The sequence below is a fragment of the Poromitra crassiceps genome (assembly GCF_964638095.1).
Source record: "Poromitra crassiceps genome assembly, contig: HAP1_SCAFFOLD_984, whole genome shotgun sequence".
In the NCBI taxonomy this organism is placed as follows: Eukaryota; Metazoa; Chordata; class Actinopteri; order Beryciformes; family Melamphaidae; genus Poromitra; species Poromitra crassiceps.
The window spans coordinates 17,679-32,309 of NW_028151426.1; the positions used below are offsets into that span (position 1 = coordinate 17,679).

General features: G+C 45.3%; 1 protein-coding gene across 4 annotated transcripts in view; it reads left to right on the plus strand.

The window, feature by feature from the left end:
* LOC310771672 (sodium/hydrogen exchanger 1-like) overlaps positions 1 to 14,631 on the plus strand; it is a 40,045-nt gene that overhangs the window by 16,800 nt on the left and 8,614 nt on the right. Inside the window, exons 6-17 of one of the 4 annotated variants that reach the window (XR_014552455.1) lie at positions 61 to 995; positions 1,211 to 1,382; positions 2,879 to 3,129; positions 5,028 to 5,193; positions 5,362 to 5,405; positions 6,351 to 6,640; positions 8,128 to 8,234; positions 11,167 to 11,269; positions 12,372 to 12,448; positions 12,619 to 12,725; positions 13,232 to 13,308; positions 13,516 to 13,585. Coding sequence is in view for 2 of the 4 variants with exons in the window: in XM_083664225.1 (XP_083520351.1) it covers positions 13,623 to 13,663 (41 nt within the window). In the remaining 2 variants the exon portion in view is untranslated. Of the gene's footprint in view, positions 1 to 60; positions 996 to 1,210; positions 1,383 to 2,878; positions 3,130 to 5,027; positions 5,194 to 5,361; positions 5,406 to 6,350; positions 6,641 to 7,767; positions 7,952 to 8,127; positions 8,235 to 11,166; positions 11,270 to 12,371; positions 12,449 to 12,618; positions 12,726 to 13,231; positions 13,309 to 13,515; positions 13,664 to 14,631 lie in introns of those variants that run through there. The other 3 variants (XR_014552456.1, XM_083664225.1, XM_083664226.1) reach the window with 3 other exon arrangements.

Sequence of the window (14,631 nt, forward strand, 5' to 3'; positions counted from 1 at the left end):
AATCCAGCTGAAAAGCCATCACCAGCATCTCATTGTCAGTATTCACCTTCTCTTTGAAAGGAGTGGAGGGTGGCCATATGTGCAGTGCAACACATGGCAAGACCCCTGTCCCTGTGAAGCAGCATGCGGAGGCAGTGTGCCAGCCCAGTGTTGGCTCAAGGCCCGCTTCAGTTGGAAGCCCACTTCTCCACCAGCGACAGGTGATGTGCTGTGAGGATGAACCCAGCGATGACGACCAGGACCCTGTCAACACTGGAAAGACCCCGCCCTTCTGCCGGCCGAGGAATTCCAGGGCTGCTCCCTCCGGTGATGCCCAGTCATCCCAGTTACCGGAAAATGATTGTGGGATTGTAATTGCTATGTCATCCTTGGATGTAGACCAAGATAGCCAAGATGGTGGGGATTTGCAGAGGGATGGAAATAATGACATGCCCACACCGCTCTATGGTAGCTCCCTGGGATCTGAGGAGGGTATCGTCATAAACTCAGGTTCCGAGTCACCCTTCATGCCCATTCGCTGCCCCTTTGGCCATGAGGCAGGGGTGACAGCCAGCATGAGTTCTGGGTCTAGTCATTTGGGCGTTAAAAAGGATACCTGTGCAAATCGAGATGGTGGACAAACGGAGTCCAAACGCTCCCCCAAACTGGAACACAAAGCCGTAACACGGGTCAAAAGCATGATGAACATCGAAGCACCCAACCTGCCCCAGCCACTAAAGCCCAAAGTTGATGAGTCTTCTCCAGTGTTGGCCTCATCCCAGCCCCCATCCCAAGCCCTGCAGTTTGGGGGAACAATCCCCAGGACTCCAGGTTGGGTGATACCCCACCAGCACTGCAGCAAGGGGGAGGCCAATGAGTTGGCAGGAGTTTGCACCATTGACATGGTGATCCTGAGGAGAAGTGAGGATGAGTCATTTGGCCTTGATCTGGAGATCAAGTCATCCCCTCTTAAGGTCATCATCACTGGGCTAAGGCCTGGAGGGGCTGCAGAAAGGGTATGTCTAGTCTGCTACATCTTTAAGTTATTCCAATGTCAGCTAACATATAGTATATAGATGCTCTTAAAATATTGTATGTCCTTCATGTGTTCATGACAGCTAAAGTTATTTGAGGAAATGACGAGGTAAGACAAGGTAACTTGATCACTGGTGCTACTGTTGCTCAACGAAAAATTGTGTTTTGTCCCTGATTTATGGCCTCATCCTTCCAGGAATCCATGGGTAAACTGGGAGTTGGAGATGAGATTGTGGCCATTGGAGATAAACTGGTGAGCTCATCTAGCTACCAGGAGATCTGTGAATTAATGCACAACCTTCCTGTAATGCTCTCCCTGGAGGTCAGGAGACCAGTTTTCTCCCTGGAGGTCGGGAGACCAGTTTCAGGTGAGACCCTTGCTTGCAGTAAAATTACTTATTCCTTGCATCGGAGGTCATTCGGCATCAATGTGGATGCTACTATCATGCTAAAAACATTGAAACTCAAATTATATAACTATCATGTAGAACTTCAACTGATAAGTTAAGTTTTGCAAACCTATGGGCTCATTCATAAAACTTGTTACATCACGCCGTGTTGCATGTTGGGACGGGGGCAACATCTGTTGGGGCCAGGCCATTATTTAACGGTAGTTACCTGAAAACCTGTGTTGTTAATTTTTCTTTGCCTGAAAGTTGGTTAAATCATCTTCATGGAGAAGGTAAAAGAGAAAGAAATCTAACCGTACCATACCATAAGACTTTTTTTAAATGTTTTATTTTAAATTTTTAGAGAACAATAATAAAACACAAACAAAACAAACATGCTCAGACATAGGAAAGAAAAGAAAAAGGAAAAAAATACACCATCGGCGTTCAACATTACAACATGGTGCTACCAGCCGCATAAGGTGATTGTGTTTGTAATAGATATTGTGCATGAGGTCCCACGAAAGGGGTCCATGAGAAACCAGACGTGCGAGCCATCTGTCACCTCTAGCCTCAGTCACTATTCATTGTTAACCTTGTCAAAGTCGGCCAAAAACAACAACCCTTCAGCCGGAGGCGGAACTCGCCATTTTCGGCTGCTCGGAATCCTCTCTGCTCCCTATGGCTATACAACAGTCTCTGACGCAGGGAACGACTGTCGCCAAGAGACTCATTCTGAGGGAGTGGAAGTCTCCCTCTACACCTTCTTTTCAGCTGTGGCTGACGGACACGATCTCGGTTATACGTATGGAGAGGCTCCGGTTTTTGAGGACAAATTCTCTTGGGAAGTTCTTGGTTGTCTGGGACCCGTTTCTGGCCTATTTGGATGAGGTTAATAACGGTACGTGACTCGCATAACTGACTTCTCATGGACCCTTTGCGTGGGATCCTACGCAAATCCCTTGCAGGCACATGGGGACCTTACGTGGCTGGTAGTGCCAAGCTGTAGTATTGGAATGTGAACTATGTTTGTTTTTTCTTTCTCTGTCTGAGCCTTTTGTGTTGTTTCTGTTTTACGTTTTGAAAATTGCAAAATAAAAAGAAAGTCGGCCAAAAACGGGTCCCAAATAGTTGAAAAGCTTTTAAGCGAGTTGGCCCTCAGGGACCTGAGTTTCTCCATCTGTATAACAGAGATCATGTCCATCAGCCACACCTGAAAAGAAGGTGAAGAGGAGGACTTCCATTCCTTCAGAATGAGTCTTTTGGGAACAGTTGTCCCGAGTGTCAGAGAGGACTCCGAGCAGCCGAAGATGGCGAGTTCTGCCTCCGGCTGTAGAGTTATTTTGTAGGCCAGTACCAGTCTTCCATTCCACTCGGCACTCGGAGAGTCACCGGCGGAGCTACGGCGGCTCCGTGCCCATCCCGGTGGCCCCGGGCGGCAGCAACTCATCCACGGGCCTCTTCTCGTCCTCCAGCGACACCACAGACTGGACCGCATGCGACAGCCGCGACCCGTCCTCGGCGGCGGCGGCCAACGCTAACCTGCTGGGCAACATCATGGCCTGGTTCCACGACATGAACCCTCAAGGCATCACGCTGGTGCCCTCCACATCCACCGACACGGAGACGGACGTAGACACACTCCCCCTGGCCGGAGGAGGCAGCCCGCAGGATGAGGAGAAGACGGGGGTCTTCGTCCTCCCCGACAACACAAAGCCTCCTGGAGGTAAAACAGGCGAATATCGAATATAAAACCAATTTCACCCCGGTTATGTGGCGGACGTTCGATTTGTGGGAGGTGTGGGGACAAGTATTGTGATGGAAAAAGGTGTATGGTAGGAAAAGGAAAAGATGAGGTGAAGTGCTTGCATTGTGGCGGAAATCATCATGTGGGGTCAGCACAGTGCCCTAAAAGAGTTGAGCAAAGAATAGTGAGCAAGATTAGAGAGGAAAATGGAATATCATATGCAGAGGCAGTTAAGATGTCAGAGGAGAGAAAGAAAGAATCAGAGCAAAAACAACCGGAGAGGGAAAAGGGACAAACTAACCAGAGTAATGTCATTTGCATGGAAAAGAAGCAATTCCTGGCTTTCATAGCCATGGTTATAAACTGTGCTGCTAATTTGAGTGGGAAGACGGAGAGGATTGAGATGGTGCTTGACGCTGCTAAGAGGTTCTTAAATGTGGTGGATGTATCTGGAGCAGAGATCGATAAAATACTGAGGGATGCTTTTGCGGAAACCCGGACAACTGGGTCTGAGTGACAGTATGGACAATAATATATTATTAACTGGAGCACATTGGGGGGTGGTGGACACTATTTATTTTTTCATAATTGATATCTTTCACCTGCGGAGGGCAGTAAGACGCCAAGTCTGACACTATACTGCTGAAAATCTGAAAGAAGAAGAAGAAGAAGAAGACCTGTGACAAAGAGCATGGAAGGAAAGAGACGAAACTCCGGCCATTTTTGGAAACAGAATGCGCCTCGCAGTGGTCAGCTGCGGTAGCGCGGGCCCCTATAATCAGCCTCTCTAAACAGTAACTCAACGGGAGAACACTCTAAATTTCGTGGATTCACATCTTTTCTGGGCGTACTGCAAATCTTGATTGAAGTGGTGTAGTGCAGGGATGTAAAACAACAACCATATTGTGGAAACTAAGCAAAATTTTTCGTTTTTTTCTTTTAGTTTTTTCAAGATAAATAGTAAATGCAAAGGACCCGAGGTTAAAACCACGGCAACACACTTCTGACGGAGTGGACGACAGCCGCATTAGCTATTTATCTGCCTCCAGAAGCATCCTACGTGAGGGGATCCAGGACCGTCCTCACGTGATCAAAGACGTCCCATAAACACGAGACCGGACAGACGTGACAAAGCAAAGCAAAATGAGACAGACACTAATATTAACTGTCCACAGGTGATGTGGTTGTGCGTACCAGACTGACCTCTCGAGGGCCGAGGCAGACGCCATTTTAAGTACGCCTATGGCAGCCCCGTATGGACAAAAAGGCACCATACGGACAAAGAGGTGATATAGAGGTATAAAGGGTGCCTCTATATCCTTCTAAATGAGCAGAGCAGATCAAAAGATGAACAGCCACAACAAATAGACATAAATATTGATCATATCTACATGCGAAAGGGGGATGACTGTAACACTACGAAACTGTGATATATGAACAATATTAAAGCCCCATTCAGTAAGTTTCCAACTGCGCCCTCTGCGTGCATTAGTATCGATAACGATATCGCTGTTCAAAGTCAACAAAACACAGCGCCAGAAAGCTCTATGTACATGTTGTGACATCGGGTGAAACATCATTTTCGTAGCAAATCCGAATCGAGTTACTTCCTCGTTTTCATGAGCACAGCGCTTCCGCTGTACAGCGCATGCTTCTCTTTTTTCTTTTTTCTTGCTACGGGACGTGACAGACAAACTGCTTAGTCCCAGTGCTGGCCAATGGAGGGCAGTGTGGGATAAATAAAGACGAGGGTCTCCCTATTAAAAGTCAATCTACCATGTCCTGTGAATAAAAAGCTGTTATATTTCAGTAAAAAATGTCAAAAATCTTACTGATTGGGGCTTTAACCAATTTTCTGGGATATTATCTCTCCTCAGAGTCACCTGTTTGAGAGCATCCAGGAGGGCCAAGTATGAGTTTCCAGACAAGGACTGGGCTCACATCTCAGAGGGAGCCAAAGACCTCATATCCAAGCTGCTGGTCCGGGATGCCACTCTGCGTCTCAGTGCTGCTCAGGTCCTCCAGCACCCCTGGGTGCAGGGGGTAGGTGTCTTCTAAACTTGTATTTACACATGACTACTGGTACTCTAATTCATCCAGTGGCATTTATTAGTAATACAATTAGGAGTTTATTTCACAGTCTTTATTTTGTGGTTATTTAAAAGTTAAAGTGTACATGAAGAACCCATGCTGGTGTTTTCATTTCCCCAGAATGCTCCAGAGAGAGATCTTCCAACTCCTCATTTTCTCCAAAGGTAAAAGCAGATAGCTTTGAAAACTGTCAAATTCATCTCTAAAGCCCTTTAAACAATTGTCAGTGCTTGTGCAAAGTGCTTTACAGAGCAACAAAGGACATTGATAAATACATTTTAATTAATTAAATTAAATTAATTAATACATAATACATAAATAATTGTATTACTTTCTGAAGACTGGACAATGTGTGGTGCGTTTATACTATTACATTATACTTTTATACCTCTCAAACCTTTTCTGTTGCTCTGCACAGCCCAGCTTTATTTTCCAACTTTTCTCAAAAGTTTCACAATCTAGGCCGTCCGGGTAGTGTAGCGGTAGATTCCCTGCCTACCAACATGAGGGTCGCAGGTTCGCGCCCCCGGGTTACCGTCGGGTGTCGGGCAATGGGTCTGCGGGTGGGAAGCCAGATTAAGGGTATGTGTCCTGAAGCGGCTGGCATGTCTTGGAGGAAGCATGGAGCTAGTCTACGGCTCTCCCCAGATTGGCAGAGGGTGGAGCAGTGACCCTGGGCAGCAGGGGGAAATTGGCCAAGTACAAATGGAGGGGAAATCTGAAAAAAAGTTTCACAATCTAAGCTTTTACTCTGAAGGCAAAATCGCTCTACTTCCTGTCTCACCCTGGTTAACTCCTACAGTAGGTAACTTGACGCAGCAAAATCGCACCACTTCCTGTCTAGTCCTGAGCAGGAAAGCTAACTTTTACTTGGCCCCACATGTTCTTTTGGGCATGAAGTGTCCTAAATGAGAGCATTAAACCGTGTGTGTGTGTGTGTGTGTGTGTGTGTGTGTGTGTGTGAGAGAGAGTTCTCCCGTTCTGGAGTCCCCAAAACTGTTTGTCTTCATACTCCAAACGGACAGTAGGCGTTTTCGGACCAGAAGAGTTAGTTAAAGACAGGCATCCATGATCTTACAGATGCTCTTCTCCCTTCTCTCTCCTGACAGGAACAGCAGCACCAAAGACTTGACCCAGTTCGCTGCGCACGCTATCGCCTTCAACCGGCAGCTGTCCCAGCACGAGGAGCAGCAGGAGGAGGTGGAAGCCCTGGTCTGCTCCATGAGGCTCCAGCACGACGAGAAGCAGGAGGAGGTGGGAGCCCTGGTCTGCTCCATGAGGCTCTCTCCTCCCTCCAACTCCAGGCTGGCCCGCAGTAGGGCCATGTCCAGCGCCCTGCGAGGAGGAGCCATGGAGGAACTCACCCCCTGACTGACTCAACCCCCCACTTAAGGCTTGGGTGAACGTCCTCCCGTCTTTGTCGTCCCACTGACAAGTCGCTCTATTGTTCATTCTTAAAGGAGAATTCCTGTTTTTTACACCCCAGACCTTATTTCCAGCTTAAAATATGTTTTACTCGCCCAAATAACTTTGGTTTCATTCTGATCTCCCTAGAAGATATTCAGATCCAAGTAGAGTCCTGGAACTGGCTAAAACAGGCGTAAATGGGGCATATGTCGTTCACACTGTAAATAACATATTTTCTGTCACCTCGCAGTTGGTTGTTATATAATTATGGGAACATGAATTAGCTATGTAATGAACCTCAGATGTGCTTATGTTCTTCTTCTGTGGTTTTCTCTTCTTATTCTGTTACCAAACAGAAGCGCTTCTCGCTTCTTCTCATGAAGCACACCCGGGGCAGGTCAGAGTTCACTCCGTCTGTTGTGTTTTGTAGCGTAGCAGCCTATCTTAGCATAGAGATATGATCTGATTTCAAGATTATGGACGATTCAATTAAATTGCTGCTTGTATGGAATAAGGCCATATATCGATTACAAACAGCAGCGGGAGATAAAGCGGGAGATGTTATCTATGTGACGGACACTCGGACAGCAAACAGAGCAGGCTGTCGGCAGCACGGGAGGTTCGTTACATAGCTACTTCATGTTCTCATAATGATAAGTCACCCCTTGGCCCTTAACCCTCCGTTTTGCATGTTCACGTGGAGGGTGTCCCGATTGTTTTTTGCATCAGATTATTTATATACTATAAGAAAGAGAGTTGGAGAAAGAAAAAAAGGTGCAAAATCTTAATGGGTGCGTTTTTATTATTAATTTAAATATCCAGCATTATATAAGAATTTAAATCTCCTACCACTGCCAATACCAACATTCAGCTAGGGAAAGCAAAATACAAATAAAGCAAGACACTATCTGTCTGCTGCACTTGCCCCCAAATCACTAAATATCCCCCCCCTGCCTGGAAGTAAAATTTCAACAGAGATGATGCTAGACTGGGTTTTTGACGATAACACACCCAAACAGCTGGATAATGTTTACTACCCTCGTCTTTTCACTCATGTTCACATAGTCCTACCTGATGAGGTGGGTCGGGGCATTATTGACAGATGATGAAGTCGTGTGAACTAGCTTGTTCCCCTCCCCCCCGAACAGGCGCCCCAACTGACCAGAGGAGGTGCTAGTGCAGCGACCAGGACTCATACGCCGCTGGCTTCCCACCGATAGACACGGGCAATTGTGTCTGTAGGAACGTCTTGAGCACGCCGAAAATACCGCTGCCCGGGAATTGAACCCGGGTCTCCGTGGTGGTAGGCGAGTGCTTATTATACCTCTACACTACCCAGACCCACCCTGTCAATGAAATGTTTAACTTTAACAAATCACCAGCTTACTGGGGACCCCCTGATGGTCCCCAGACCCCATGTTGAGTCGACAACCACTCGTTAGGTTCTATCTTACTAATTGCATTATTATGCTTCTCAAGGTGGATATGGTGAATCCCATGAAGAATAAGAAGTGCAACCACCACTATGATGAAGCAGCCATCCTGGCCCTCATCAAAGCAAGACACACCCAGAAGAAGAAATGCGGGTAAAACACACTCCCTCTGCAGACCGCTAGAAAGTCAACTCAGCTTTTTCCACCACTAAACAACTGGGCGGGCCGGTGTGGGACCAGAACTTAACCTTAACTCACATTTTCTTCATTATAGCGCTTTGATGTTTCAGACAAATGAAGTTTGGCTGCCTCCTAGAGGAAAACAGATGAAATTGTGCCACCTGACCAGTTGTTGTGAAGGAAACGTGCTTATTGTCTTGGCCTTGGTTAAGCTGTGTTCACACCGAGATATTTATTTTTCTCTCTGTCGCTCGATTCAACCCTTTGGAATCGCTCTGTCGCTCTGTTTAAATCGCTCGTCAACAGGCACAATAATTGACGGACATGTGGGGGCTATAACGTTACGCAATGTCATGATGTTTGTCCACTACGAGGCCGAGCCACCGTAGTTGTTTACAAGCTAAGCCTATCAGCGTGCTCCTAATGCGAGCTCTATACCGGTAGTACAGACTTCACTTCATGTCAGCTGTCAGCCTGTCAATCAGCTGTCAATGCAGTTTGTTGCCACACAATAAACCAGCGGTTTGTTCCAAGCCAGTGTGATCCTTGACTCACTCTCACACGGCAGCCAATCAGCGTTGAACAGCGAGCGACTGATGCCAGCGTAATTTCGCTCGAGTTGGGATATTTCATCTCGGGCGTATTTTCGCCCTATCGTTCTGTCTCTGTCGCTCGGACGCCCAGCGATTTTTCTCCCGGGCGAATATACGCTCAATCGCTCGTTTGCATTGACTTTGTATGTAAACTCGATGCCAGCGAAAAATTTTAATAGGTCGGTGTGAACGCAGCTTTAGCAGTTTGTTTTCAAAGACACAAACTCTGGACGTTTTAATTTTGGGTAAAGCCAGAGGGTTTTTATATGGCTTACGCCAGCTCTGGGAGTATGAAGTGCTTTGAATGTGAGACGTTAAACGGTCTGGTTAAACGCAGGTAGACGCGTCTACTTACTTATTCTTCAGACGGATTTGCGTCTACTCACTTCTAAATCTCCTTTGATGCAAATCCATTCAAGTTTTTTTTCTCTTTTGGGACTAAAGTCTCTGCCGGGCAGCCGGGCAGATTGAGATTCCACCAGGAAACGTTGCATTACGACGGCGAGATGAGGCGGACGTAGCCTGTCTAGTGAATACTTGTGTCCACCAGAGGCGTCCCCGAAGCGGCTCTCCGCTCTGCTCCACAAATCAGCCTGTGTATTTTAGCTTCTCTCAAGAGTCACGTCAAGCAGCACAGAGCAGATCAAGCTGGGCAGGAATTCACGAGAATAATAAAATAAAACATCCTGTCGATTTTCCCCCCATTGGGGGGTGCCAATTTAGCCTGCTTTCTATAATAATGCATCCCTCAATTACTTGAATGCTTCCATTATTTTGGCAGCTACTTGGGTTCAAATTAACTTAGTGAGTTGGTTTGAAATTTGTGTATCAATGAACTAAATTCAGTAATGTTCAGGTTATGGTAGTCTAATTGTTCTCATTGTTACATTGTAGCCTTTAACTCAATCAAAATGTTGTTTTTGTAGACACCAATAATGACTGCCCAGCAAATGTAGTTGAAACTAGTAAGTATAGTTAAAGCAGGACTAAACCCCCAAACACCTTTTTCAGCTTTTAACCAATATATATGGCTTTTGGGGTGGTATGTGAAGGATTCTGGTCAAAATCTCCACATCTGTGACCAATCTGTTAAAATTGTACAAACCCCTATCATTTCAGCAGCATAAGTTCCCTCTATGGGTTCAAACCTGCTTTTTTTTGTGCCCTCAAATGAATGGGCGATTTGGTACATCGTGACGTCACGGTGGTATTTGCGCGTGCCCCACTCATGTGAAAATGTGTTTTTTCCCCCCATGTGATTATTACTGTAGTTAATGCGGCGCGAGCCCTTTAAGAGCAATGTGGCACGTTGGACAACAGCGGGATGGTGTACACAGCATTAATTATAGCCTCCTTCACCGCCTCGGCCGGCATCTTCTTTGAAAAGTTGAAACAAATCTCGGAACGCCTCCTCTCGAGACCTCGACTCTGATTGGCTAAACGGACAGTGACTATCCGACCATCCGACCATCCGATACGTCTATCCAGAAAAAGTTCATCCCTCTTCAACTTTCTGTCCATCAAAACGTATGCAAATCTTCTGGATACGTACGCTTCTGAGTACTCCACGGACAGTCGGACAGCTGTCATTGAAAATGAATGGAAGTGAACAGAGAAATGAACGCACACGGACAGACACCACGGATCAGTGTGGCCAAGGCCTAATGTAACGCTACGCTGTGTCCGTTGCATTGTTTTTGAGATGACCTGGAACATAGTTGTTAGTTGTGAGCTAATAACGTTAGTTGTGTGGCAATAAAACGACACTGAATTACCAGTTTGATATAACGGTCAACCGAGTCACACTCTTTCCATGAAGCCCACCAGCTTTAATAATATCTGTTGGCTAGTTGTTGATATTTAAAGTCCCTGGAAACCAGAAATATTTCTTTATTATTTAGCATTTTGAGTTCATCACATCACAGGACCCTATGTTAATAAGCCACCAGCCAAATTTGAACGATGATGAACGTCGCAAAGTATATAAATTTAGGTTTGACAGTCATGGCAAAAGTCATGAGAATCAATTAGTTTTTAGAGTGTATTTTCTCCCGCGGACTGTGTGGGCGTGTCAGGCTGTCTTGAGAAATCTGATGTAGTTACCGTAGTTCATTTGTTGACTGAATGTTTCTCAGAATGCGATTATCATGCTGCTGACTAACCCTGGTTTTAGTGCTGTGACTCACATATATGTGGACATGTTCCTATAAGTGCCTTTTATAGTTTCACTGTGCTTATGTGTTGATCTATATCTGATGGAGAAAAGTTGATTTTCACATTAATTATAATTAAATATTTTTTTACATTGCCAGGTTGCAAACCAACAAGTGAACTCCTACAACTCATCAGTTCAACTGGAAAATGGCAGCCATGCTAATTAACGTGGCCATGGGCCTGAAGTCACTTCACAGCTGGGTAAGTGGGTCACTCACATCACTAACCTGTTATTTTACGAGCTATTATTATATGACTCTCTTTCAAGAGTCATATAAAAAAGGTATCGAACACTCTAAAATTCAATCTCTGCAATTTTAGGCAGATTAGAGCATCTCTGACTGACAGTGCGGCTCTAACCTTTCTCCATTCAATGATTTTTGCACATATACTACATACTACATACTGCCTCACTGGTCCTTCACAGGAGTAACCACCTTGAAGCCCGTCGAGTCTCTATATAAAAAGGCCCTGCAAATTTTAGATAAGAAACCTATCTTACCATCATTGCAATATACTTCTAAAGTACAAGCTCCTCAGCTTTGACAATTATAAAAAATGTAAAATTGCCTGTATGATTTATAAAATCCTTCATGGGCTAGCACCACCTCCTTTAGAATGCTTTATCAAACGGAGAGCTACCCAGAACACCACGCGAAGCTCGTCGAGAGGTGACTGTGAACTACCTCTGAGACGGTCCTCTGTCGGACAAAATGTTTTGTCCTACAGGGGTAGCAAACTGTGGAATAGCCTACCAATGTCAGTCAGAGAGAGTAGCAGTTTTCACACCTTTAAGGGGCTGTTAAAGTCATGGCTCAGATCAAATCAAAACTGCGACCATATCTAAACCCTTTTGTTTCATGTGTTGTTTTTGTATATATATATCCTTGTAAGTCCTATGTCTACCTTGGTCAATGTCCCTAATGTTTCCTGTTTTTGTTTTATTTGTATTACATACCGGAATTGAAGGTCTGTATGTGCCCACTTGAATTGCAAAGTTAAATGCCTCCTTCATGTATATGTATGTCTCCTCTCCTTTTTACCCTATGTGTATGTATGTGTCACCTACATTGCACCCCTGTCAGTTGCCCTATGTATGCACTAATTTTTCTATTTCTTCTTTTTAAACTTTTTTGTACCTCACCTGTCGAGGGACTACGGATGGAAATTAGCTAAGGCTATAATCCGGCACATTTACATGGAAATGTTCATTAATGTTGCACTGTCCCTGAAATAAATAAATAAAAAATTACCTACCTGTCTTTAGACTAAATGTCATGACTTTGTTTCAATCTTTTTACAGTTAACAAACAAGCCAGAGCTCCCAGCCCACCGCCCAGCGACATGGTTCTGTGAAACAGTGCCTTCTCCTTCAACCAGGTATAATTCTGGACTTGATCTGAAAGCTTGTGTGATTTATCAAATGTCTTCAAAGGGCGTAATGTAGGGCTAGCATTTGAATCCAGAGGTAAATTAGTATTTGGGACAGCCCTACAGTTGGAACAATATTTGGCATTAAAATGTAATACTTTAATTTGCCTTCATTCCAGTGGCAGCTGGTCTCCTCTCCATGACCTTCTGCTCATGACCGATGCCTGCAGCAACTGGCGGATGGAGCAGGATGTGGCCGTGCTGACCAAGCAGCTGGAACAGCAAGGTAGAGCATGAAGAAGCACACATGAATTTGAATGAGTTTTCATAAACTGTTAAACTCCACCTACCTCCCCCCCATAGAGACACTGCGGAGCGTGCCATCATTCAGAAACCACGCCCAAAACGGGGGAAAACACAATCTCCCCTCCAATCCTGGCATTCCTCCTATGTCGCGTGCATGGTCGGGTGTTGCACAAAAATATCGTATATGCGGAAGATGAACACTCCAACTTACTTCATTGACAGCAACATCCACATTTTTCTTCTTGCCAATTCTCAATGGCTTCCTTGTTTTCCTTGGGAGTACAAAAAAATGTTAACTGGCGATTTTTTTTTACATTTGTTGTCTGCGCAGCCCACCACACAACAGCTTTTAGCTATGTTTAATTCAAGGAAAATGACACTGGTGTGTGGAAATGAACTGTGCTTTTCCCCCGTGATGGGCGTGGCCTATTTCATACTGTACATTTACTGTTTCTCATCTCACTCTGTAACCATCTATCTATACAGACTGAGAACATCCAGTTGAAACGCAGTCTGGAGAAGCTGAAAGGACAGCGTGAGGAACAGGAGCTAGAGATCAACAGGTAAGCACCTAAGGACTCAAAACACTTGAAGGGAATGTGAGTCTCTCTTCTTTTTTCATTTCTTTTCATGAGTGCTGGTTGTACGACAAGAGACCATTTCTCATTTGTGACTCAGAAAAAACGACAGGACTTCTGATGAAGCTGTTTTTATTCATTCATGTATAAATTGCCTGACCCACAGTTTCACTGCTCGCCTGTCTCTTTTAGGTTGACAACACGCCTGAAGGAGGAGAGAATCCACTACTTTGACCTCTGCAGTGAGCAGGGGGCGAAGGAGTGGATGCTGACCCAAGAGCTCATCTCCAAAATCAAGGATGAGAAACATCAGCGGGAGATCCAGGACTTGTAGAACCAGGTGGGGAAGCACTGTATGCTATTGTGTGCTGGGGCAGCAGGCTGAAGGCAGCGGACGCCAACAGACTCAACAAACTGATCCGTAAGGCCAGGGACATTGTGGGGCTGGATCTGGGCTCTCTGACTGCGGTGTCAGAGAAGAGAACGTTGTCCAGGCTACGCTCCATCATGAGCAACGACTCACACCCACTCCACGGCGTGCTAGTCAAACACAGGAGTACGTTCAGTGAGAGACTGATTCCACCTAGATGCAATACGGAGAGGCACAGGAAATCATTCCTGCCTGTGGCCATTGGTCTATTTAATGCCTCTCTTAAAAGAGCACCTCGGAGACGCTCAGTCAAGGACAGTCTGTTGAAAGGCCAGGAGCCCCTGAGCCCCTGATATAAGAGTCATGAAACAGCTTCCCAGTGTCAATTCCTTTTCTCACCCCTCCCTCATGCCCTTATAGCCAATCCAAGATTCAAGATTTGTATTGTCACTCCAGTCCGTAGTACAAGTATCACGTGTGAAATTCTTGTGCTGTAGACTCCGTTACAACATAGTGCAAAATAGCAGGGCATATGAGTGCAAAAACAACAAGAGACACAACAAGCAATAAAACAAGCCAAAAAACAGTGACATATTCACTGCACATAGGTGCAAATAGTATAGACATAATTTAAACATAATTATAATAATGTTTAATAATTAAACATTCTGTTTGCACAGGTGCAAATAGCATAGACCTAATTAGAATTAAACATACGTAATGGTAGCAGCTGCAGTACAGCTACTACATGATTGTTGGGAGTTTATTTGTGTATGTTAAGGAGTCTCGTGGCCTGCGGGAAGAAACTGTCCCTCAAGCGATTTGTGCGTGCTTTTGGGACAGTGTATCTCCTCCCTGAGGGTAACAGGGAGAACATGTGGTTCACATGTGGGGGTGGTTTGTGTCCTTGATGGTCTTCAGGGACCTCCTGAGGCAAT